The 26,052-nt window shown below is 39.8% G+C and overlaps 1 protein-coding gene across 2 annotated transcripts in view; it reads right to left on the bottom strand.

The window, feature by feature from the left end:
• PDE1C (phosphodiesterase 1C) overlaps positions 1-26,052 on the bottom strand; it is a 419,371-nt gene that overhangs the window by 359,606 nt on the left and 33,713 nt on the right. The window contains exon 2 of one of the 2 annotated variants that reach the window (XM_073332967.2): positions 8,159-8,209. In XM_073332967.2, the coding sequence (XP_073189068.1) occupies positions 8,159-8,209 (51 nt within the window). Of the gene's footprint in view, positions 1-8,158; positions 8,210-26,052 lie in introns of those variants that run through there. The other variant, XM_078851714.1, reaches the window with a different exon arrangement.

Below are 26,052 nucleotides of genomic sequence, written 5' to 3'. Positions count from 1 at the left end.
GGGAAAGCAATGCATCGTGGCAGTCCCTCACCATGATGAATCATGGAAAATGCCATCTGGCCTGGGAATCCAGCCCACAGAGGAGAACGGAGATATGTAGCCACTGAACTTCAACTCCTATGAGGCATTGCAGCAGTATTTCCAAATCAAAATATTTCACAGTTTTCAGCCAAAATATTTTGGTTTCCAAGTGTTCCGTTTTTTCAATAAAAATAGAAATTGTCCACAGAGGAAAAGACACTTTTTGCGAAAAATCTGCTAAGTTGAAAATCCTATTTTCTGTCAAAAAGCATTCTGACCAGCCCTTTGAGGGGCATTTTTAATATGTATGTTTATCTTCAGGAAAAAAGAAAACATTACTAGATACATCACTAATCAATCTTTGTGTGACCAGAATATCTCAGAGATGAGAACACAGGCATCACCTAAAATTCTCAACACACATTTGTAAGCTATACACCTACTTCACTGCCACCTAAAACCCTAGAAAGCCATATGCTTGGCTTAGGGGGGTATGCAACTTTTCTCTCACTGTGCATATGGGAGAGGGTTTCACCCTTACAGTTCTTCTCAGTACCAAAGTACATGTGAAAATCCCCAGATGTCAAGAGAAAAATGTGGCATACACTGAAGCATCTAAGCTACACGTTTAGAGGAATGTTCTCACGTAAATGCATTATGATTAGAGCTGGACAGAAAACATTTTTTCACAAAAGTTTCATGAAACGTTTTTGTCAAAATTCCTTTTTGATGTAAGTTTTACATTCAGCTCTTATATTGACATATGGCCAATGGCAACATTCCTACACCCTCTCCACAGTGCTCAGAATGCCAAATCAGGGAACGTAGCACCTAAATTCAGATCCCCAACATGCTACAATTAGGCCTTTTGGTAAAAAATTTAAAAAGTGAAAATATTGTGACATTCCACCGCCTCTCAACAAAAAATAAATAAAATCTGTAATGGCAACAGTGTTTTGCAAAAAGGTTAGTTATTATAAAAAAAGGCCATTTTTTAAACAACAAAAATTTGTATACGAAAAATTTCTATGAGCACTATTAGTTAAACATAGCACCTGCTTTTTAAAACAATATAATTTGATCATCTCTTCCATCTCCAGATTTGCCAGTCTTTCACCAACATTAAATTCACATGAAGACTTTTTTTTTCTTTTTTTAAAAATTAGACGTCAAGGCACAGCATTTCCCTATGTCAGGTCTTGCAACTTAAAAAAATTACAGTAAAATAAAAAAAACTTGGACAAAACTATGGATGAGATCTTCAAAAATGCCCAGATTACTTGTGCTTCTAACTCACTTCAGCACTTTTGAAAATCTTATCTCTACTACCATGCCAAAAACCTGCTACATGCCAAGTTTCAGACAGCATAGGATGCTGATGGTTTAGTTAGCAAACCCAAGAACAGTGGTGTATAACTGAAATTAGCTATAGTAGTGCCAACAGGCATCACACTATAATGATGTAGCATTAGCCCTACTGGATTTCATAGGATAAAAAGATAACTCCCTCTTCAGAATATCAAGCCTGCTTCTGGTCTTGCTCCAGAGGCTTGTAACTTCATGCAAAATTAAAATTGGAGAAATGGGGTTCATACTGAAATTAGCGACTCACTTTTATACAGCTTTTATAATGCTTTTGTAAGTTTCCAAGCATTCCTCTGTCATTCAGAAGCAAATTGTCCAGTAGCACTGACTAAAAAGCACATGACAGAACTAACAGTTCTTAGTCCTGACTGTCTGTCACTATAATATATATAAAGTGGGCAGTAAAACATTGAATAAAGCACATCTTGCCACCCTACCTCCTGAGAGAATGTCACAGGGAAATATAGCATTGCCATAAATATAAAGGGAAGGGGTAATCTCCTTTCTGTATACAGAATTATAAAATCCCTCCTGGCCAGAGGCAAAACCCTTTCACCTGTAAAGGGTTAAGAAGCTAGGATAACCTCGCTGGCACCTGACCAAAATGACCAATGAGGAGACAAGTTACTTTCAAAGCTGGGGGGGAGGGAACAAAGGGTCTGTCTGTCTGTCACTGTGAGGTTTTTGCCGGGAACAGAACAGGAATGGAGTATTAGAACTTGTTAGTAAGCAACCTAGCTAGAAATGCATTAATTTCCTTTTGTTTAAATGGCTGGTAAATAAGCTGTGCTGAATGGAATGTATATTCCTGTTTTTGTGTCTTTTTGTAACTTAAGGTTTTGCCTAGAGGGATTCTCTATGTTTTGAATCTGATTACCCTGTAAGGTATTTACCATCCTGATTTTACAGAGGTGATTCTTTTACTTTTTCTTTAATTAAAATTCTTCTTTTAAGATCCTGATTGCTTTTTCATTGTTCTTAAGATCCAAGGGTTTGGGTCTGTGTTCACCTATGCAAATGGGTGAGGATTTTTATCAAGCCTTCCCCAGGAAAGGAGGTGTAGGGCTTGGGGGGATATTTTGGGGGGAAGACATCTCCAAGTGGGCTCTTTCCCTGTTCTTTGTTTAACATGCTTGGTGGTGGCAGCATAGGGTTCAAGGACAAGGCAAAGTTTGCACCTTGTACCAAAGTTTTGAGGAAGTTTTTAAGCTAAGCTGGTAAGAATAAGCTTAGGGGGTCTTTCAAGCAGGTCCCCACATTGGTACCCTAGAGTTCAGAATGGGGAAGGAACCTTGACAAGCATTAATATTAATGTCATCTGTTCCTGTATACAGAGGTTGACAGTTATGCTTTGTCGTTATTTGTCTTATCAAAGATGTATGCTGTTTTCACCCAGGAAAAGTGATATACAGGCTTTGTCTGTGGCCAACTAATTCAGAAGATACGAGCCTGACAGGAAGAACAACCCTCCCTCCTCCCTCTCCCCTAAGTCTTTGGCTCAGATTTTTCAGTTTACCCAGCAGAGCTCCCTGACCCACATGTTTCTCAGTCAGCAGCCCATACAACTTCCCAGAATATAATCTAGCTGAGGCTGGAGCAACAGCTTCTGCAATCGTGGCTGCTCGGGGGTGGGGAGAGGAGGGAAGAGAGAAGGGAGAGTCAGAATCAGGGATGTGTGGCACACACCCGCTGAGAAAATAATTTGGGGCCTCTCCTCTCTGAATATTCTTCCTCAGCCAAGTCTCAGATCCTGACCATCCCATGCTACCCTCTCAAGAGGAAAAAGAATTACGTCTATTATAAGCTCTTTTGGACAGAGACTGCCTTTTTGTTCTGTGCCTGTACAACGCCTAGCACAATGAGTTCCTGGGTGGTTAGGCCTCTAACTACCTCAATTTTCAAAGGGTATTAAGTGTCTAATTGCCATTTGTGCCTAAAGTCACCTCAAGCCAGATGCAGAGCCTGGAATAAAACCCAGGTGTCCCGAGTCCCAGTCCAGTGCTCTATCCACTAGATCACACTGTCCCACAAACCTGCCTAGCCTACTATGTGCTCTCCCTAAATCACCCATCTCTAGTACCGGGTTTAGCAGGTCTCAAAATCCAACTGTTTGCATGAACAAAGTTTGGATCATATTATTATTTGGCCTGCAGTCCCTTCTCTCCTACGTCAGCCTGCAGAAATTTCAGCGTTGGATTTATTTCATCACAAATCACTTTTATAGTAATCTGGTAGAACATGGAAAACAACAGTTTAACCAATGGCTCCAAAAAGAAGGAAAAGCTGAATTATGAGGGAGAAAACTTATTGAAACCAGAAACATTTAAACAGGAGAAAGAAAAGGTGCTAAAATTATTTACTGCATTTTGTACATTGTTTCCTTTATTTCCAAACCTGTCCCCCAATGGTAGGAGTCTCTCTCTTGCTGTTTATCTCTAGGATTAGAAATTCAAAAGTCTGATGAATTTCTTTCAAGATCTACATGTTGGAGTAAGCCAACCATTAAGACAAATCTAATTCACTTCACTAGAGAGATGAAATGCCATGTCCACCCGTCTTAATTGACTGTTCAGGCTATTCATTATACATAAACAATTAGGCTTAAGTGAACTGCAGACAGCAAAGGATTGTTTTCCCCTATGGCTCTTCATGGTCAGACATCTGTCAGAATCTTTCAGCTGTCTGAAACACTGAACGGTAAGCCTTATGGATTTAACTCCCTATAGCCACAAGCACAACTGTTCAAAGCCTGATGGTGCAACACTACTTCATAACAAAGATGGCATGCTGAGATGCCAGCTATTGCAGCGATAAGAGTAGTAGCAACTTTCACAATAGTAGCTGATCGCTAAATATCTCTTTATACAATGAAACTTGGCATTTAAAAATACATAAAATTGGCTAACATGAGCCTGTAGAACAAATACAATTTAACTCCTCTTTTATTTCAAACTAATCAGCTCTGAAGGCCATGAATAGGCAGATCATCAGTGCCAGATCCTGTGTCTAAACAGGATGGGGCACAATTTTCTGGCCAGATGCAGGTGGCCAATGGCCCTATTTGTTTTTCCTCCATTATGTATAGCAACAGTCCTGAACTCAAAGCCTAGGTCCCCCAAATATATTAGCAATTTCAGATACAGGTCCACACTTCAGAGCTGGTCTCTAGCTCTATAAAAACCTGAATCCACATATAACTAAAGTTGTTGCTTTGAGACCATCTGTAACAATCCCACACCATTTAGGTGTTCCTCAATTACCAGTCCTTGAACACTTTGCTTTTTATACCATTCAGATAAGATTTGTTTTTGTATTGTACTGCTGTGTGTGTTCACTTAAAATATGGCACCAGTCAGGAAATGTGGAGTAAATTATAGTGTTATTGCTACCTCCCTAAAACATTTGGGGTCCCCCGCGGCTGCAGCAGACAAACAACTGACACAATTGCTGCCTGATGGATCTCTCTATTTTTGCCAACACAGTTCTAGCTCTAGGTTTTTTTCACATCCTTATAGGAGTTACTGCCTTATACTACTCCTAATGAGGGGTAATCACCACCAAACTGATTGAGTCATTATATCTGCAGCCTGGCTACCAAGTTACAAGGTCAAACTCCTACCAAAAAAGGTCTTTACCCCTTTAATTAACCGACGTGAACCCCATCTCATGTCACCATGACTATCATCCAAAAGGACTAAATTGAGTTACTGTCTATGTTTTATTAATATCACTCTCCACGAGCCAGCAAATGGCCTTGGGAACTAACTCACTTCACATGGTCAGCAAACCATTGATTGCAGCAGGGGCTCCTATGCATGGCACTTACCTGAAGGCCATGAGTTGGCTAACAGTATTGAATTCAGTGGACACCATCTCTAAAAATGTGGCCTGACGGATCCAAAACTATGACAGAACCAGGAACAGAACCCAGATTTCCTGAGGTTTAGGCCTATGCTTTATAGACAACCATCCTTGCCTTCGTAAATTATGTAATTATTAAGGTCTAGTTTTGTACTGAAATGCCAGCTCAGCCCCATGTCATGACTTATGCTGGCCCCACTAATAAAAGAATATTGAAGCATAAGTAAATGGTATCCCCTCAACCCAAAAACTCAGCCTCCGGTGATATTTGAATAGTAACCTACAATCCCAGATCACACTTTTTACCAACTATAATGAACAAAAAAGAAGTTTGAGAAAAAATTCAAAAAACTTTCATGTTTTTCGTCTGCTTTTCTTTGCAGTTTCATCACCATTTGCTATTTTAGCGATGGACTAACAACGATTAATCGATGGAGTCCCCTAACTTAAGGCTCTGCTGCCTACAAATTTGGGAAAAATAAACCTTAAATCAAACTGACATGCCAGTACAATTTATTATTTTCTTACTTCAGTTTAGCCTGTTCGCTTTTCTGCATACATAGCAGTCAGTCTCTCTGAATCATTGTATCTGATATGATTTAGTCATGTTTCATCTGTACAGTGTACAATATGCTTAGAGTGCCATCATGTGACTGTGTGGGAATACTGCACTACAGATGTATTTTCTTTTGATGTGCTCAATAAGAGGAAATCAATTTTCAACCAACATACATGTGAATGACCTTAAAAGTAAGATGTATTTATTTTTTAAATGGGCACCTAAGCTTTGTGTTCTCTGGGGCCTATTTGCAGGTGCAAAGGCAGGTTTGACACATTCAGTGTGTGTGCTGTATATTGAAAAGAAAAAATTTTTGCCCACAGTGAGACACCAGTTTTCTGAAGGTGTTACCTATGCTAAGTATTGTACCCGCCACCGTGTGTTGAATGTTGGCAAATAATGAACCTTCTTAATAGTGACCGCAGTCTTTCGTCTGCCAAGTAATCACACAGCATCATAAAATTATACATAGTGGAGATGGAAAATTCCTATTAGGCCATCTAATCATCTCCATCCTACTTTCTAGTGCTTTGTCCCATCAAATTTTAAATGGCCCATTGTGACCGGGTGCCTGGATGGACCGCACTGAGAATGCCATATGCAGAGCAGACTGCAAGGGATGGGGGAGACAATCCCCTAAACTGGTGGTTTATTCTATAATTAGATTCATCTAGCCAGTAACAAAACAGCTTCTGTAATACCGCACGGGTTAAAAAAAAAAACATCAAATACAGTCTCCTTTAAGAATTCCAGCCCTTGACTCCCATCTAGACAGCCAAGTCTAATATAGTGAGGGATTCCTGAAAACCTGATTCACCATACGGGAAGTTCACCAGTCCTAAAGGACTGGACACTTATCCCCAGATCAATAGGAGTCTCAGACCATAAACAATAATCCCGCTGATGCCAATGCTTTAGTAACTAAAACTAAAGGTTTAATAATAAAAAGGAAAAAGAAGAAAGTTGCAATTGGTTACAAGATCAATATACATACAAATATGTGTAAAGTCCTTAGGTCAGTTTAATAGTACAGATGGTGAGGCTGCTGATTTGTAAAACTCTTTCTGGAATCAATTTAAATGGTTATAGTCCAATAGACAGTCCAGGTGTGTATATATAGTCTGTTCAGATTCTTCAAGGAGAATTCCAGGTGATCCAGAGTAAACCTGGAGACCTCAGTCTTATGCCTTAAACCTTCCCTGTTAAAGTTTAAGCAGACTGAGATGGCAGGATCAGGCCGGGGCTTTCCTTTATAGCCCTGTAGCAACCTGACAAGCCTCTTGTCACAGCAAGACCTTCCCCTGAGGAAGAACAGGCAACGGTGGACCACTGCTTTGAAGCTAATCTTCAATTTCCTACATACACAGGTAAACTAGTGCATTCATTCACATAAGGCAATTAGAGTACTTTATTATAGCACAGAAAGTTAAGCTGAAGACAATGCAGATAATATTAGTTTCCTACAGGATCTTACATCTTTGATCTTAAGGTTAACTAAACCATCCTCATGAATAATAAGGCAATTAAGATATGAAAGGGAATTAGCATCTACAAGCTAATCCAGTTACATGGTTAAACTCCTAACAAGATATAGGTAAACACAGACAAATACACTTGACTTCCACCCTTGATTTCTATTACTACAAATAAATGGGTTAATGATTGCTGGTCTAATATATCTCTTTGAAGTTCACATACAAGTAGGTTATTTTGATTACATTTTAGTGCCTCTTGTTAAATTGTTACGGATCATACACAGGTTGGCTGTCTGTCAGTGTCAGACCCATGTGTTTAGACTTCTCCTCGTAGCCCAAGGAAGTTATTCCCACAGCTAAGAGATGCCCCTGTTTAGGATTCATATCTGACTCAAGTTTTCTTTTGTTTAATTTACACTCCCTCTAGTATCACAAACTGAGTGTATATATAGCAAGAGGTGCTGAAAGATTTACTGATTTGGTTAAAAAGCATCCTTGCAATACTATTTTAGGGCCTGATCCAAAGCCTGCTGAAGCCAAAAGGACTTTCCATTGACTTCAGTGGACTTTGGATCAGGCAATTATTGAACATCTGTGTTTTTATAACAAAAGAGCAACTTGAAACAGGAAGGTATTCCTAGAGCTTTAAAATTCTCCCTGCTCTGAAGAAGGAATTCCATTCAATATCATTGCATTCTTGTAACAGACACTTCCTGCAAGGTCTGCAGGAATTTTGAGGCTCCAGAACTCTATGTTGTAATGTAAGCTGGGGTGCCAAGACTGGCAGGCAATATGAAGTTAATGAGATTTACCAGAGATGCATTTCTATGCAACACAGTAGGTGTAGAAGTGAATGAGTTAAAAATTGGTTACTTACGAGCAAATCGTGAAAGTGGTCGAGCATTTTTGTTGCCTGTCTCATTTGCAACTGAAAAGAGAAAAATATTATATTAAAATTTGTGGGTCATACTGGTATTTTCATTAGCATTAGACAATATCCACATGTAAAACCTATAACTAGGGCCGTACCAATTTCACGGCCATGAAAAACGTGTCGCTGACTGTGAAATAAGACTCCCATGAAATCCAATCTCCCCATGCTGCTGAGCGCACCTCAGCCAGGAGCTCCTAGCTGCTAATCCAGGCCAGGCTAGGGAGGGACAGGAGATGTCCTTCCCCTGAATGGCCGCTCTCAGTGGGGAGATCAGACTCCACCTCCAGAGCCAGAGCAGAAGTGAGGATGGTATACAAGGAAGGGTGTCCTTTTGTGAGGATATCTGGTCCATGCTGCTTCCAAGCCGGACTGGAAATACCAGTGAGAACAATCTTTCCCTTACAGCATCAAATGCAAGAAAAACTAATTGTGACAAGAAAGCGGTTTCATAAACTTCCATGAAGACACAGTATGTTGAAACAAAATCTTTTCAAAAAAATATCCAGTTTCATTTCAGGTTTCCCCTCTTATTCTCAAGTCTTTTTACATTTATCAAAACTGGGATAGCACCTGTTATCTAAATGCTCAGAAAGATTACAATGGAGTTTATGGGCAACTATAATTCTCAAATTAGCCAGCAGATGGTGCTATTATGATGAATTATACTGTATAATCCCTTCCATTTGATTTTCAATCTCTCTCAGTAAAGGAACATGTATAAAAGCAAGGTGATGAGCACAGGGGAACTTGATGCTGATTTTTAATGAGAACTTTGCGGCAAGCCTATCAATTATTCCTCCTTATGAGCATTCATGAGAGCAGCCCAAGAGGGGGTGTGTAGAAACAACCTCAGATTTGTTAGGATTGCATCTGAAAAATGGAAAGGGATGGGAGAGAGGGAGTGGAGAGGAGTTCTCTCCTTTTTTTGTGTTTTTTATAGTGTATAAAATTCTCAGAGGTGTTTTCCCCCTCACATGTTTTTCACAGTGGAAATTCCAGTCTTGTTTCCCATATTTTTTCCTGAAAGACACTCTGGAGAACTGAAGAACTGGAAGCTTTGTGTCATTAGAAACATTATGAAAAGGAAACCTTTGTAACTAAGAAGGGATTTCCCTCTCCAGAGTGTTTGAAGTGCTCTGGGGTTTGTTTTATTAAGGACTTGTCTTCACTACCATGTGACATCAGCGCCAGTGCATCGATTCAGCAGCCCAGATGTAGTACGTCTTCAACAGACGTGCTACATCGATGGGACAGCTCTCTCCCATCAACGTAATTACTCCACCTCAATGAGAGGCAGAAGCTGTGTCAGAGGGAGACCATCTCCTGCTGACATAGCAATGGAGACACCACTTTAAGTCGATGTAATTTACATTGCTCAGAGGGGTGGTTTTTTCACACCCCTGAGCAATGTAAGTTACATTGACCTAAGCGGCAGTGTAGACAAGCCCTAAACACTAACTCAAAAACCTGACAAATGCTTGAGGAGGAAGTACATCTTTGTTAGTCAAATGTGGGAAAGAAGTTGACTTTTAAAGGTCTAAGAAAGTAAGTCACCATGCACACCCAAGGAGATTGCGTGTATTTCTGTGGTAACATGTAAGGTCATGTCACCTTTAAGTCTATTTCTTCAACCACAACCTACCCCTTTTTATGTTGTGCTCTCGGCTGATTTTTAAAACCAAGCATAAGCCTGATGCAATTCAACATAATGAGGGTCCGATTTTCATATGGTGTGATCAATAACTCTGAAAATTAGCCCCTAAATTCTGAATGCTCATTTGAACACCAGAAACAAGTAATTGGACACCTAATTTGAGGCTTCCATGTTTGCAAATTGGACCATAACGTACTGTAGCTAAGAATGATGTCTGGATTTACAATTAAAAAGCCAACTACCCTTTTAAAATAGAGTTAATGCTACCACTACAGCAATAAATTCCAAGCAAACTGGGGAAAGTCCCAGAATGACACTACTAAATTGCTACAGCTCATGTAGAAAAGAAAATATGGCATTTTGGGATCTATTCCATTAACATTAATAAGAGTAATGCACACACAAATGGTTTGTAGTTTTCAGATAATCTCCTCCAAGAACCTAATATGCAAATCATGAGGTAATATTTACTTCATTATACAAAAGTAACATTTATGAATGATGGCTGAGGGACTCCAATTTAGAGTGTGAAATCCTTGCCCTGAAGTCAATGGCAAAACTCCCAGGATTTCACCCTCAGATTTTTATTCTACTTTGTTTTTTACTACTTCTATCTTCTTCTATAAGGAAAGTTGGTCCAGTGGTTAGGGCACTAACGGAGAACTTGGGATACTCGGTTTCAAGTCCCTGTTCTGACATGGGTTTCCTACATGACCTTGGGAAAGTCATTTAGCCTCTCTTTGTCTCAGTTCCACATCTGTATAATGGAGATAATAGCACTTCCCTACCTCACAGCGTTGTTGTGAGGATAACTACATTGAGATTGTGAGATGTCAAATACAGCAGTAAGGGAGGGCCACATTAGTAGCATAGATACACCTATAGTAATTTAGCCTCTATTGATCTCAAATCCATTCTACTCACTCCCCAACAGGTGCAGAGGTCTTTTAGTGGCAGAACCATTGCACAAGGTGAGGAAGAAGAGGAGAAGATTTGGGGATATCACTAAATGGGTCCACACTAGTGTAGGGCCAACTATTCATAGTGCCGCTTTTTCTATTCACAAATTATCAAACAGACTTTTAGGACCAGATCTTTAGCTGGTGAAAGTCAGTGTAGCCCTACCGACTACAGGACAAATACATCAATTTACACCTGCTTAGGATCATGGCTTTAGACTGTACAAAACTATTTGTTGTTCAACAAATGGTTATACCAGTGTAATACTGCCTATGGATAGATCGCAATTAAGTTGGCACGGGGACTACCACTTCCATTATAGTGCTATTCATATTGCACAGTAGTATTTGTGCCATGTGACTGGATACCTCGATCACATGGTCTTGTTTTGGTCTCTAATGGATGACATGTGATTAGAGGGCTTTCAAGATGGTATTTACACTGTTAGTGCAAACACGCATAGAATTTCCCTTGTGCAGGCCTTCAATTACAATCCTAAACAGTTTTTGTGCTAAGCTGTGCACATATGCAGTTGTTCCTTAACGTCTGCATTCTACCCAGAGGTGGTTAAATATCAGTGCTCGCTTTAGTATTACCTGTGTAGTTTATAAAGCAATTTGGGTTCTTCCTTAAGACACAAAGAGCTGCTATAGACAGTTAATGTACAATAAGTTATTCTCATTACAGTGAAAATTGGGCTAACATTCCCCTGCTATCTATGGTCATCTGTCTTAATGGGCAGCAAAATATCAGTTCCAATCAGAGTCCCTCATATCAAATGCACTATGTTTTGCAACCACTCATCACAATGTCCAGAAGTTGTACCCTTTCAGGTTTCAGAGTACCAGCCGTGTTAGTCTGCATTCGCAAAAAGAAAAGGAGTACTTGTGGCACCTTAGAGACTAACCAATTTATTTAAATTTAAGTTGGTTGGTCTCTAAGGTGCCACAAGTACTCCTTTTCTTTTTGTACCCTTTCAGTTTGTTATTATTGCAATAGTAAATATATGATATCCATAGTTTGTTCTCAGACTAAAATAGACTACTCAAATATATGTGCATTGTATGCCAGTTTAAATATTAAGCCAGTTCTCAAATTTTTAACTTCACTGGACAAGCGTATTATCTCCTTTTTTTTATTTAAAAAGGTAGCAATTTCAGCAGTATACCTCCTCATCAATCAAGCTGTCAAAAGTTCTTTGTCAAAAATCTCTAGTACAATTCAAAGAAAAAAAATATACCAATTTGTAGTAATAACTCACTCAGACTGACAGATGAAGACAACTGCATATCTTCCCCACACTGCCATTTAACAAATGAGATGCCAACAAAAGCCACAAAACACTTTTTCAAGAACACAAAAATATTAGAAATGGACACACTGCTTTAAATAAAGCAAGAACTCTTCACACATACACATATAAGGACACAATTCATGCAAAATTTGAAAAGAATTTTCTTTGAAGTTAAAACACCCTTTTTCTCATTTTCATTCACCTCTCCTTAAAAGCTTGCCAACTGCTTGATATAACTACATAACTTTTAACAGTTAGTATTGGAACTAAGTAAGTTATTTCCTAGAATAATAAGTATGGGGAAAATACAAGGCAATACTGCAGACAGAGATAATCATTAGTAGTTATTTTAGGTCATACTGGCCAATTTTTCAGTAACCAGGACCATAAGCAGAAGAACCACAATATGATTTTTTTAAAAAAAGCTATTCTTGTGGAATTTCTGATCCAACCAGAAGCATATGAAATCTCATGAGACAAATCGCTCCTTGTGCAATTTTCAGTCCAGTATTGAGACCAAAGCAGCTGATATCTTTCAGATAACCATGGAAACTTTATCTGAACGGAACCTCTAAAGCTTTTGAAGTTCACCCATCACTACTTAAATTCCACGCACATGATCCATGGAAAGCTAAGTGAGCTGGTCCCGCAGGTCTCTGAATCAAAGAATAGTTTGTTCCCTACCTAACTCTACCCAACGTTGTTAGCTCTCCAAGGATTCCTTTTGTGCTCGAGTACAGTACCATTCAATAATTTCAGCAATTCAATATATGAGCTGCATGGACACTACTGTAGCCAGCATTAAAGCGGGTGGTGTAATACAGGAAAAGGAGTCAGCAGAGACACCACTAACTTACGGAGAAGTGAGTGTTGAAACTATGTCACATGTTATTTTTGCTGATTAAAAAAAATGTATATCAGAATAATGCACACCTCTATGGACTAAAAAGCCTGCTCAGTTTATTAAAACTTAAGGTATTTAAATGGAAAAGGCACAGCATTAATTTAATTTCTCATAGATTTAATCATTATATAATATTTTGCATTTCCTCAATGCTTTCCTTTTGAAGATCACAAATCACTTTGTAGACATGGTTCCATTTCAAAATACTCCTGTAACAGACAACTATTATCTCTATGTACAAATGGTGAAAGTCTGTCTCATGTTTTCAAAACCAATTCTAAGTGTATCTGGGGAAATATGTGCAGGCTCTCTGCTTAGCTGCCTTTATGCGCATCACATGCTATACCTGCTCAATCATTGGAAGAAAACTGTCAAATATGCTAACAAATTCAATGGTTTCCATATGAAAGGAAATTAAACTGTAGATCAGTCAGATTCCTGAAAGAAAGTTAATTTGCGGTGGAAGACGCCTTGCTCCCTCAGGTAACTTAAGTGTGCATCCTTGAAAGCACATCCACTGACTCTACAAGCACAAGATTTCACATCATCTGTGTTCCACTGACAAATATGAAAATGTTTTCAGAACTGAAAGACTAGGAACACACAATAGAAGAGTAGCAGAGAAGCAAGTCCAGGATACGTGTAACCGGATAACAGCAATTAATTTATTTTGTACCAATTTATCCATTCCCCACAGACAGAGTCAGATTTTATTTACTGGCTTGCCTGAAAAAAAGGGGGTAGGTGTTAACCAATTCTGACTATTACAGACATTCTACGAGCAGAAAGCCTCCCAGAGCTCCAGGCATACGTAAGGAGATGCTACTGGTACAGCCCTTTATAGGGTGGGGACTACTTCCACTTCTTTAATCCCCAGTGTCATAAGCCCCTTTGGAGAGTACAAAGAGAACAGAGTGTGCTTCTCTGAGCATAGGGACTGCAAGTGTGGCGGGCTTTTTTACACAGGGAGTTGAGGGTCCTTTACAGTTTCCCCCTCCCACCCTTCACACCTGCATAACAGCCAAACACAGTCAGTCTATTAGTAAAAAGAAAAGGAGTACTTGTGGCACCTTAGAGACTAACCGATTTATTTGAGCATGAGCTTTCGTGAGCTACAGCTCACTTCAAGCTCATGCTCAAATAAATTGGTTAGTCTCTAAGGTGCCACAAGTACTCCTTTTCTTTTTGCGAATACAGACTAACACGGCTGTTACTCTGAAACCAGTCTATTAGTAAATATTCTAAAAATCTACTGACATTTCAGGACAATGTAGTGATGAACAGGAAGAGGTCTCAAATCACACAGAGACTGAAAGCAAGAGAGATGATTTTATCTAACATTCTAGCATTACTGCCATAGTAAATGTGCCTAGTCCAACTCTTATTAGAATCAATGGAAATACTCCATTCCACTTCCAGGAGATTTGAGTCAGGCCCTAGGAGAGTAGGGCTCTGAAATAATTGCTCAGCCTCACAATTTCAGGTGTTTACTTCAAATTTATTTAACACAATCAGGTTACAGCACACTAACAGCTGTTTGTGTGCCTTTGGGAATGCACTAATCTGACATCAGTAAATAAGAAACATTTCCACTGTACAGCCTCATACACTGGATGATCACTGCATGAGACAACGAATTTCAAGTGGTTCAAGATGCAGCTGTTAACTTAAGAATGAAAGCAAGAGGAAAAAAAGCAGATTTTTCCACTCTGTCATGCCTGCAGTTGGCAAAAAATGAAACAAAACATTGTCAAAAAGGATTGCAAGAAATTTTAGGAATAGGACTCCAATTAAAGTGTATTTGTAGTCTGACATTGTGGGTAGAGCTAGCCAGAAAATGGAATATTTTTCCCCCCGTGGACCACTTAAAAAATAAGGTTTGTCAAAATTTTCTATGGAAAATTCTAACTTTTTTCTCAGAACACTGAAAATGAAAAATTTTGACCACTGGTCAGCCTATATGTAGAGTTAATTTCACAGCACTCTATCAGCCAGCAGCACTTCCAGGCACTTGGAGAGAAAAATCCTTGCTAAAAGAGGGATACTACCTTGTACTTTCAGAGCATGCATCTCTACAGCCTTGAACATAGTGCTATGAGTATACACCTGTGCTATGAGTATAAAATGCTACCACGAGCACAAGAGCGAGGGGGAAATAGTATGAGCTGGTGGCATTTTACACCCTCACAGGTGCAAATGATGACACAAGGCAGTGGAGAAAAAGGCCCTTAAAGTACAGTTCTGCTCTGAAAAATTAAAGTGATTAAATATGCTCAATAAATACAAGCACAATGCTGCTACATCCTCATTGTATGAGTACCCTTTGCTCAGCAAATAGTAGATCAAATCTGGACAATCTGGATCCTGGTTACAGTAGTACTCAAGTGGTACTTGCTGGTTCTTCGCTTTCCATCTTTCAACTCAGTGTTGAGGGGCTGTCAGATGAAAAGCGCTTGATAAAAGTCAGTAATATAGGATTTTGCAGCTTGTCACAGAGTCAACATTATCTGTCTCCAAGAAACGCATATTGATTCTTTCCTTGCCAGTTGGTTGACAATAAGAGGCTACAACATTCTTCATGGAAATATGACAGATCCATTTATATGAAATCAGATACTGATGATATGGAGACCTTACCAAGTACTTCGCCTCACTGGGACGTTATAAAAAAGACTCACTCAATTTAAAGTTGTGAATGTTTAAAAACCTCCTGATGAACCCTGGAACGCCCTACCTTTACCAATACTTCAACATCCCTCCATGTTGTGGACTTCAACAGCCACCACTTTTCATTGGGCTACAGAGAATATGATAAAAATGGACTGGCTCTCCTAGACGTCTATAAATGATCTATCTCCCCCACTCCTCCCTCCCTCTAGGCAGTCAATCACCTTTTTCTCTCCAAACAGTGGAAACAGGGCTACTCTCCTGACCTCAGTTGGGTCACTTCAGCAGGGAGCCAACTGTTATCAGCCTCCTGCAGAGTTCTTCGAAACCTCCCACACAGTCAGCACCCTCCCCACCCCCTGCCTATTCTTACTTGGATAGAAATGATGATCCACAGCAAGCGCTGTCCCTAGACTGAGGTGGAAATACAGAAGAGCAGACTGGAAAAAATACTCAGAGCTGCCTGAGAAGTATATAGTGTGCCTGCCACATAATACTCTTGTAGAAAATGCCTACACTTGCATCTACAAAGCAGTCTACAAAGCAGCCACTAAATCCAAAAGACTTATATACCCTGCTTAGATGAAGAATGTCCAAAACCTCTGAAGCAGTATGAAGCATTGGGTGACTCAGAGATAGCAAACTGCCTAACAGAAAGCCTCAATGCCCGGTGCAGACAATGTGGGGAAGAAGTTACATCAAATATGGACATAAAATATAGCAGAAGAGCATGCTCATTCACAAGGAAGCTTGGAGAAGCACAGAAACCATGGAAACTTGTGCAACTGCAAATACGACCACAACCAACAGCAGCAATACACTAATGCAAGACTTCTTTAGAACTCAGAGAGAAGACAATGGACCTGACCTCTTGCAGCACTAAATGGAAGACCCAAAAGCAGAGCAAAGTCAGGTAGCAATATTGTGACAGAATACACCCCAGTATTCACCCCTACACACGCTACAGTATTGTGTTCATCTTTGTTCAAGGTATCCTTGTACGGTATCATTTGAAAACTCAATTTGCTGATCAGTACTGTCCCGATAAAATGTGTGGCAACATTGTATGTGAAGTTACAAGATTTCCCTGTATGATGTTCAAAAGTCATGTAGCACCCAATTGGTCTAACAGGCCTGTCTTGAACAAAAGTGTATATATGCCTTGATTTGCATTTGAGCCGTAAGCAGAGTTATCAAGCAGCAAGGAAAAACAAAGGTACCTCAAAACAGGTGAAAAAGAAAGAGCAGAGAACACCCTTCCACGCTGACTGTCTCTAGTTCCAGCTGGAAATGTTTTTTAAAGGGGGGAGACAAACACTCCAAGACATTCCTCTCTCTCTCTCTCTCCCTGCCCATTGCATTCTCTACGCCTGAGAAGACAAAAGGAAACAGCCATTGAAACTTTTGGGAGAAAAGATCCCGACCTGAAGAGTTTGGTCAGTAACCTTGCTGGAAGCATGTGCTGAGAAATTTTGGTTGAATCTAATATAGTTTATTAAGTTAGGCATTTGTAAGAGTTTTATCTTTATTTTTCTTGTAACCTTTTCTAACTTTTATGCCTCAGTACTTGTACTCACTTACAATTTCTTTTTGTAATAAACTTGTTCTACTATTTTATTTAATCCAGTGTTTTTAAGTTGAATTGTCTGGGTAAGTCTATTTAAAATAATAAGCTTAAAGGAATAATGGACTTAAAATATATGTACTGTCGAGGAGCTGACTGGGCAGTACAGAACATATTTTCTGGGGGGAAAACCAGGACTGAGGGTGTGTTGGTGTCACCCTGCACTATAAGCAAATGCTGAAAAGCTGTTTGTGAGCGGCCCAGGTGGGAGCTACTTCAGCAAGCTGTTGTAAGGCACCCAAGTAGCGGGGCAGGAATGACACAGCCCCCCCTCCCCCCCCACTGGTCTGAATTGTTCCCCAGGGTGTCACAAATATGTATCTAGCACACACTGGAGTAATTTAGTACTAAAACAGATTATTTTGTAAATTAGATGGCTTAGTCCATTTGCATCAATGACAAAAACAGGAAAGCGGTCACTAGTGTGGGTTGAAAGCCAATTGCACATGAGATGAAAAACTGAACTACATTAACTAAAGTCAATGAACAAACATTTTCATTTGCTGGAGGTCCCAGCAGTCTGAGAGTAAGGAATTAATTGCATGTTTTCATCATCAACTAATCCTTTAGGCTCTCAAGATAATAGCAGAGATCTGTATACAACAGAGAAAACAATACATTCCCAAGGAAGATGTCAACTGACAAAGGTGGACAAAAGGAAACTTTCAGTTTCACAGTGAGATTTCAGTCATCAGCTGAGGAATTTTGCTGCATCCAGGAAACTCAAAGTATAAAAAACAATATATCTATTTCTTTCCAGATTTGGTATTTTAAAGAAATATCCTCGTGCTAGTCTGAAAAGCATCCCCCCCCCCATGTTGAACACTGAGATAATCCTATTATAACTGATCAAAATAAGAATTAAATGGAGAAATAAAAGGTATCACCAAGATATTTTTCAATTCTTGCCTAAAATTTGGTGCTTAAGTCTATATTTAGGCATCTAAATTAGTGGCCTGATCAGCAGAAGTGTTGAACATGCAGCAGCTCTCACTGAAACAATGAAAACTGCTGGGCATGCAATACATTTTATGAAAAGCAGAGATGCATAGTTGGGACAGGATGATGAGGGACACTACCTAGTTCTCAGTGAATAAAGGGTTAAACTTCAGTGTTCCCCTCTCCTTGCATGAGAGCTCAGAAAAAGGGCTAAAACAGTAGTTTCCTGTGAGGTGGGAAGGGGGAGTATCAAGTTCTGCACCCAGCAGTCAAAGACCCCCAAGCTGGGGAGCTTTTCTGTTTACTTTCTCCTTACATTAATATATAATATGGCTGTGTGTGTGTAATAAGTTAAATTAATGTGTGCACACACAGTACATAAACACACACACACACACATATACACAAATACAAATCACTCTACCATCTTACACTAGCCTTTGTGTTGCACTGCTTACAATTTTGCATTTTCTTGCCTGTACTGACCCAAAGGCAAGCCTTGTGTTGCTGAGGTCACGTTGATTGAACAACTCAAAGGTTATCAAAATATATAACAGAATCTTTTAGTTCTGTGTCCAAACAAATGGAAAACCATGATAGATGGATGCAGGGGTGGAAATGAGCCAGTATCAGCCTGTACGCAGCCCACATTAAAGCACTACCATGGCAGCGCTTTAAGGTCCCTGCCCCTTGTGCCTCCCCTGATCAGCGGCAGCTTTTGCCAATAGACCATCAGACAAAGGGCAGGGACTTCCCCTCAGTTGTGAAAATGCAACTACTGTGGCCTGTGCCTACAGCCTTCGTCTGCCTTAGCCTAGCCTCCCAGCTCCCCCTTCAGAAACTGACAGGCTCCTCTTTTCCAATCACCACTGAATTCAGGGGGCCCACCACATTCTTCCTCAAGATGGCTTCTTACTAAAAGGAGTTAGCCCCAGGGTAAAAAATTACCCTCCATTACCACTCTCTCTGGCAGGTCCATAAAATAGGACTCTACTTTATTGTCCCTTGATTCTCCTCTGACAACTCCTGCTTGAGATGTGAGCAACATCCTTTGCCTCAGGCCAGGATGTCAAGTCCAAGGCTGAGCAGCAGGGAATAATAAAATCTAAAAGTCTCTGAGGGGCTTAAACAGAAACGTCCCAATGAGCAGGATATTCCATAATTGGCCACAAGGGTTTTTGGTATTTTCCTCTGATGCAGCTGTTACCAGTCACAGTAACAGAGAGACTAATGGATTAGATGGAACACTCGTCTGCTCCACTATGTTTTTTACATATGAATTGCCATTCACTTAGTGTTCTTTAAACCTCACCTGTAAAGTTTATAACATGTAAAATTTTAACACTACACCATTTTAATTCTTGAAAACACACTTTAAGCAGCTACAGTAGATGCAAAGAAAACTGAATAACTCAAGAAAAGTAACCACATAACTGACATTGAGTCACTCTTCCTATCTTGACTTCCCATTAACAAGTCAGAAGATATTGCAGACTATCATATTATTATTTTCTGGTTATTACTCATTTTATGATTAATCCAAGTGAATTTTGCCTTATTGAAATTCAGTGTGATGCTGTAACATAGCATCACAAAGAATGCTAGGGAGAGTCTAACATTTCTAAATATACTCAATCTGTTCCTTCAGAATAAAAAGTCAGATGAGTTAGTTCCAGATGGTGACCTTTGGATAAGCAAAGTCATTAGAAATCATGAACCTCTGTGAAGCATGCTGCAAACATGGTATTAGGCTGGCCTGCATAGAATACACACAGGTGCTTTGTTTCCCACATGTTAGTGGAAAACAAAGCTGGCGTTACATTGCTGACAACTCAGCAGTACAAGTCCTCAGAGTGCTTTTGTCATTTTTAACTCAAAAATGAACTAAAAATAAGTAAACCATTTCTAATAAAATAAAAACCCTGCACTTATAAAACCAGCAACACTTAAGACTTCTAAGTGGGATTGTCAAAGAAGCCTGAGACAGCTAGGTGCCCAACTCTTTGAGGCTCCTTGGAAAAGCCCAGCCTCCAGATCTAAACCTTGCACCTATATCTGGTGCAGCTGAAGCTCTCATCCCAGGCTAGACAGTACTCCAGGATCCTGCTGGTTATTTGCAGGACAATAGCTTGGTTTGGTGCATGATTCAACTGCACAAACCCATTTTTACTGCAATTCCACTGGTGGCTCCAAATTCACGGGTGAAGAATCAAAAAGGTCTTTGAAGCTAAGGTTAAACTAACAGCTTTGGATCCTCTGCCCCTATCCAAGCCCAAACTTTTGATATTTGGGGGCAATTGGGTAACTTCAACAGTTCCCTACTTGCACTTCATTTCCCCCACGCAGAAGATCTGGGATGTAACAGCTGGGTTCTCCTACCTGATGCTGTAGGTTCTGGTAATCTCCTGTTCCAGATTGCAGTCTCTCTCAGAAGCACTTGCATAATATGGTGTGTTAGAACCTCAGTCTGTATTCTGGGGCATGAAAAATATCCCAGAGAATGATAGTCTTATAGCCTGTAAAACCGAGGAAGTTCCAGATTATGAAGTTTACACTAAACATAAAGGGGTTCAGAAGAGAAACTATTCGCTATTGAAATTACCACCTTCTGCTGACAGAAGTAGGGCTATGGACAGTCCTGTATAAAGAGAGTCTGAGGCTTCTAATACTGCTGGGGGTAAATCTATAGATGGTCCTGCCCAACTCTCTGAATTGTATTGTGTCCTCTATATTTCCCAGATACTCTTCGTCCCCCTAGATCTATGGGATTCAAATACTTGGATCTAGATTTTAGATCCCACTGGAGAGAAACCCAGTTACAAAGAATCTGAACTTTCTCAAAGTTCAAGATTTGGCTCCAAATTTTGGTTTGAGCCTATCAATGTACGTTTTTCTTTAAGGACGTTCTTCTGCTTTGTTTCAATCATCCACCCAACTGTCAAAAAATAAATTGATTCACTGAGCATGTTCATTTGAGTGCATGTTATATTAGAAGTTTGAGTCACCTTTCTTATATTAGACTGGAGAGGCCATGATTCGAAGCTCCATGCTATTCCTAAGCCTATCATCTCGGGCTGTGCTTTGTAACCAGATGCAAATATGAATGGCTCAATTTTGAAACTGCTTCCTATTCAACCCGGCATTGGAAACAAACACAGAATGTCTGTGTTTTTCCATCTGATTTTGGAGCACTCAAGCTCAGCGTAGGTTGTTGGTGGGCACAATGGAAGTGTGGTTGATTTCAGAAATGTCACCTTGAATCAAATTTATACACTGATTCACACTACATTTTGGCTCAACAATCCAAAAGCAAGAGTTACCAACTTCTGAGCAACACCGTCGTATTTTCAAAGGGTAGAAAAAAAAAACTCCACTCTGCATTATGGCCAAACTGGGCAGCTGAATCGGGTATAAGAAAAGGGGAAGCAATGGAGGATTCAGATCACATTGGTGTTTGCATTTCTATGTTTCTAAATTTACCTACCTGCTTCTGAAAAAAAATGTATATAAAAGTATCTTCACAGCTAAAATGATAGAACCTAATTATGGAAAAAGCTGCGGAAATTATCATGATTGGATGCCATTCAACTTACACTCCTGCAAAGTACTGAAAAGACCTTATTAAAAATAAGCCAGAGTTGCAAATAAAAGGCTAAAAATCTATAGAATGTGGCTCTCTTTAAGAAGCAGAACAGCAGCATCCACACGTGTCACTTAATTGCTAAATTTCCTTTCAGTGCATCCATTAACAAACAGCTTGCTCTGCAAATAGCAAGTGGCCATTGTGATGACTCCAAATGCTAACTGCATCTCTTATAGGGATGCATGGAAAAATAAAGGCATTGAATCCACACAAATGAGCTGGTTTGTTTTTATTAGTTCCACAGGAAGCAGGTCCAGACTCCCCACCACACTGTATAAAAGCATTAAGAAAATAATGGAATGACAATGTCCTCTGTTTCCAGACACTGTCCTAATGAAAACAAATGCAGAGCAAAATGCACTAATTTTAGAACAGTTCAACAATATTTGCCTTCGGGTGCTTTATGAGCAGGAAGACTAAGTCTACCCCTCACTCTTAGCAAAGGTATTGAAAGATGCCCATTATTGATCACTGACATTTAGTAATTTAGTCAACAAGAGCAAGTGTTCTGTAAAGTGTCTGACAATGATAGAGAAGTCCGCAAATTCTGCAGAAGGGACACACCGCATTAAGTCACGACGATGTAGAAAAACACAATATGCATAAAAAGAAAAGGAGTACTTGTGGCACATTACAGACTAACAAATTTATTTGAGCATAAGCTTTCATGAGCTACAGCTCACTTCATCAGATGCATTCAGTGGAAAATACAAGATGCATAATGACAGCATCCATAGCTATGTGTTTTCTACCTGTTTTTTCCTTAGGTACATCAGCATAAAGTAGTTGTATCTTCCTTGTTTTGGCCATTGGTGGACCAGAGAAGTGAGAGGAAGCTCTCTCATCCCTTAAAGATACAGGTGTGCTGAATGTTTAACCAACGGATCTCTTTTCCCAACTATTTGTGAGGCATTTGAGTTAAATAAAGTTATTAACAAAAGCAAAGCTAAAAAAAGGCTTTCAACAGCAGGTCTAAAAATTCTTTCCCCTCTAAATTCCTCAGAATTAAATTTCCTTGGTATTTGTAATATGATCATACAAGCTCTATAGCTGCCCAAAGGATCTTTGGAGAAGTAGGAAATAAAAGGAGACCTGACTTATTAATGTAAAGAACTAGCAGGAAAAAAAACTTGTCACACATTTTACACACACACCATTAAGAAACAATAGAGGACAATTATTTGATGCTTGTATCTTGGCAACAGAAAGAAAATGAAAGCTTAGAATTTGTAGTACATTGGAAAGTGAAACAAATATGTTGAGTGATGCTAAAATCAACAACTTGGATTTGTTACAGTACTAATGTGCTACCACAAATTTATAAAGTGCCAGAGAACAGCAGCACTGAGTTTCTGGGCAAAAGGAAAGAAAAAGTGCAAGGGAGAGCACATGCTCTAGCATTAAATATTATTTCCTTTAAAACTGGATCCATTAACCTGGTTGTGTGGATTCTTTTGTGTACATATCTTTGAAAGTAATGGGACATGTTAAAAATCTCAGGCTTTGCCATGAGGTATTATAGCCACAGCATCGAAGCTGCGTAGCTTCACAAATGTTTAATCCGGGGGGGGGGGGGTTCTTTTGGAAAACAATTTCCAGCAGATTCATTACACAGTTACCATGGAAACTTTTTTTCTGTTGGTAAAGCACAGCCTGACAATAAGCTCCTGTGGATGTGACCCCCTGGATTTGAATTTCGCAATGCTAGTAAATGAGGTCCCATGTGAATTTCTTGAGGGCACCTTTATTCCCCTGCAGAGCATTATTTAAAAGAAAAAAATGATGCTGTTGTTCAAAGTGTGGCTGCAGCACAACAGCCTTCAAAATGTTCACGAAAAACCACTAGTGTGACCATGAAGAGCTGAAGGAAATGCAACAAATGCTAGCCCACAACTCAGCAACTAACATAGGTTACCTCTGTTTTTCCTGTGCACTGTAGAAAATAAATGCTCAGCATACTGGCACCAATGGCTTAGATTGCTTGATTGGGTATCCCAACTCATGCCAGGTAAGTATTCCTTATTAAACAAGGGGATCACTGTCCCTCCTTAAAAAGGGGTGCTCTGTCTCCTTGTTGCAACCCCAAGAATTTCCTTCTTTCAACCCTGTCACCAGCACAGCCACCACCAGACTCCAGCACAGGCTGGAGTGTGATATATACTTCCCAACTATAAGAACAGTAGGACAATGGAACAGACTGGCTAGGGAGATTGTGGAAGGCTCCTTCACTGGAGGTTTTCAAAAGAAGGCTGGATAGTCTGTCTTGAATGGTTTAGCCACAACAAATCCTGCTTCTTGGCAGGGGGTAGAGTAAGTGACCCCTGAGGTTCCTTCTAACCCTGTGATTCTATATTTGTCTCAGAAGTACCACTAGGTGCAACTCCCTTCTGAGCCCATTAATAACTCTCACTCAATAGGTCTTGGGGGTTGTTGCCTCCACCCTCCAAGCATTGAGCCTGCCATCTCCATAGGATATCTAGCCTGAGCCAACCAGACTGGAGAATGAAAAGTGGGAACTGAACCGATGGCCAATACAAAGCACCAGTCATTAGCTCTCCAAAAAAGCCTCAGGTGTAAAACTGCATACCATTCAATTTTGTGGGACCATCCAATTCTCTGTTGTTTCTGGAATGCAATAGTGCCACATCACTTTACACTCGCACGGTAGAATATATTAAACTGAGTGCAATACAGAAAATCAGTGCAATCGGTACTCTGGAAGCAATTGTTCTGGTCACTACGAAATACTGTATGGATACAGCCACCACCATGATACAAAGCTAAAAATGCGTTCTTTCATGGACACCTGGGTAAATTTTCAAAAGCATCTAATTGATTTAGGAGCCTAAGTCCCAATGACTGTCAGTGAAACATAGGCTCCTCCTAAGTCATTTACGTGCTTTTGAAAAGGTTACCCACTATAAAAATAGAAGATGTTCTCTTTCAATAGCATGGAGACCATAAACAACTCCATACCTAAAATCTCTAATATCATTAAAGCACTAAACAAAGTTCTAGCAGGATAAAGACCAAGAGCTTTCAATATCCATGATGCAGGTATCTCAGCCCGCTAGCTATTTGCAATGATTGGGAGATAGGATCAACAACAGAAAATCCAAAAGGAAACAAACCAAGCCATTGTTTCCTGCAGTTGCCTTTTCTCCTCTGCTTCTGAAGCGATAGGTTGTTTTCTATTGCCATGCAATAAACATCTGATACTGCCCAATGTGTGTCATGGGAAAATATTGTGTGTTCTCATGTGGCTTTTACAACCAAACTGCACTCAAAAGTGCAATGAGCTTCAATGGTAGTTCTGTATGCAGAATGTACGATCATATTCTAAATTGTGTCTTTTAGAAATGGTGAGGAGAAAATTCTGATACCATGGAATGCTCAGCATCCTTCATTATCACCTTGTGGTTAATTTAAGAATACTAACGTCATTACACTAGCATGAAATTGGACTGATCTCTGTGGAAGTCCATAGTGGTGAGTGTTTCGGTCTACTAAATTTCATGGCAAAAAGGACTCCTGTCATGAGGCAAAAGGTTTACCTAGCTGGAAGGAACTACTTCTTTCTTTAACAATTTATAATCCTAAAGCAGGGATGAAGTTTTTTAAAATCAGCATGGGCAGCTATGAAAGTGGGAGCTAAGTGGTAGGCTTTTTTTTTTTTTTTTTAAATTATTATTGAAAGCAGGTAGCTCGGACCAGACTATAAGATACCTATAGTTAGTAGGTGATGGCTGACTGCAAGTCATTCCAAAGTATTTCAGAACATAGAAGGTATGGACTCTGAGCAGCTATAATTCCCACAAGCTTCAGCGGGAGTTACAAAAGTCTAGCCACGCTCAAGTTTTGACCCTAAATTTTCTCAGCGGGCCTGATCCAAAGCCCATTGATATCAATGGAAAATTCCTATGCACTTCAATAGACTTTGTATCAGGCCCAATAAGAAAAATCTAGGAGAGACGAAGGAAGTTTCTAGGGAGTCTTTCTAAGTAGGGTTGCACTTGCTAACTTCCAGGTTCCACCCAGGCTTTGCTCTTTTGCATTTACTGCAGCCTATCTTTATTTTTAAACTGGATGTATTACAACGGGTGTCTTCAGTAACCTCTATGGTGACGTTTATTGCATTGTTCCTAGGTCGTC

This window comes from Lepidochelys kempii, chromosome 2 (assembly GCF_965140285.1).
Source record: "Lepidochelys kempii isolate rLepKem1 chromosome 2, rLepKem1.hap1, whole genome shotgun sequence".
Lineage (NCBI taxonomy): Eukaryota > Metazoa > Chordata > Testudines > Cheloniidae > Lepidochelys > Lepidochelys kempii.
The sequence above is the reverse complement of the archived record's forward strand: the minus strand, read 5'-3'. Positions and strand labels throughout refer to the sequence as shown.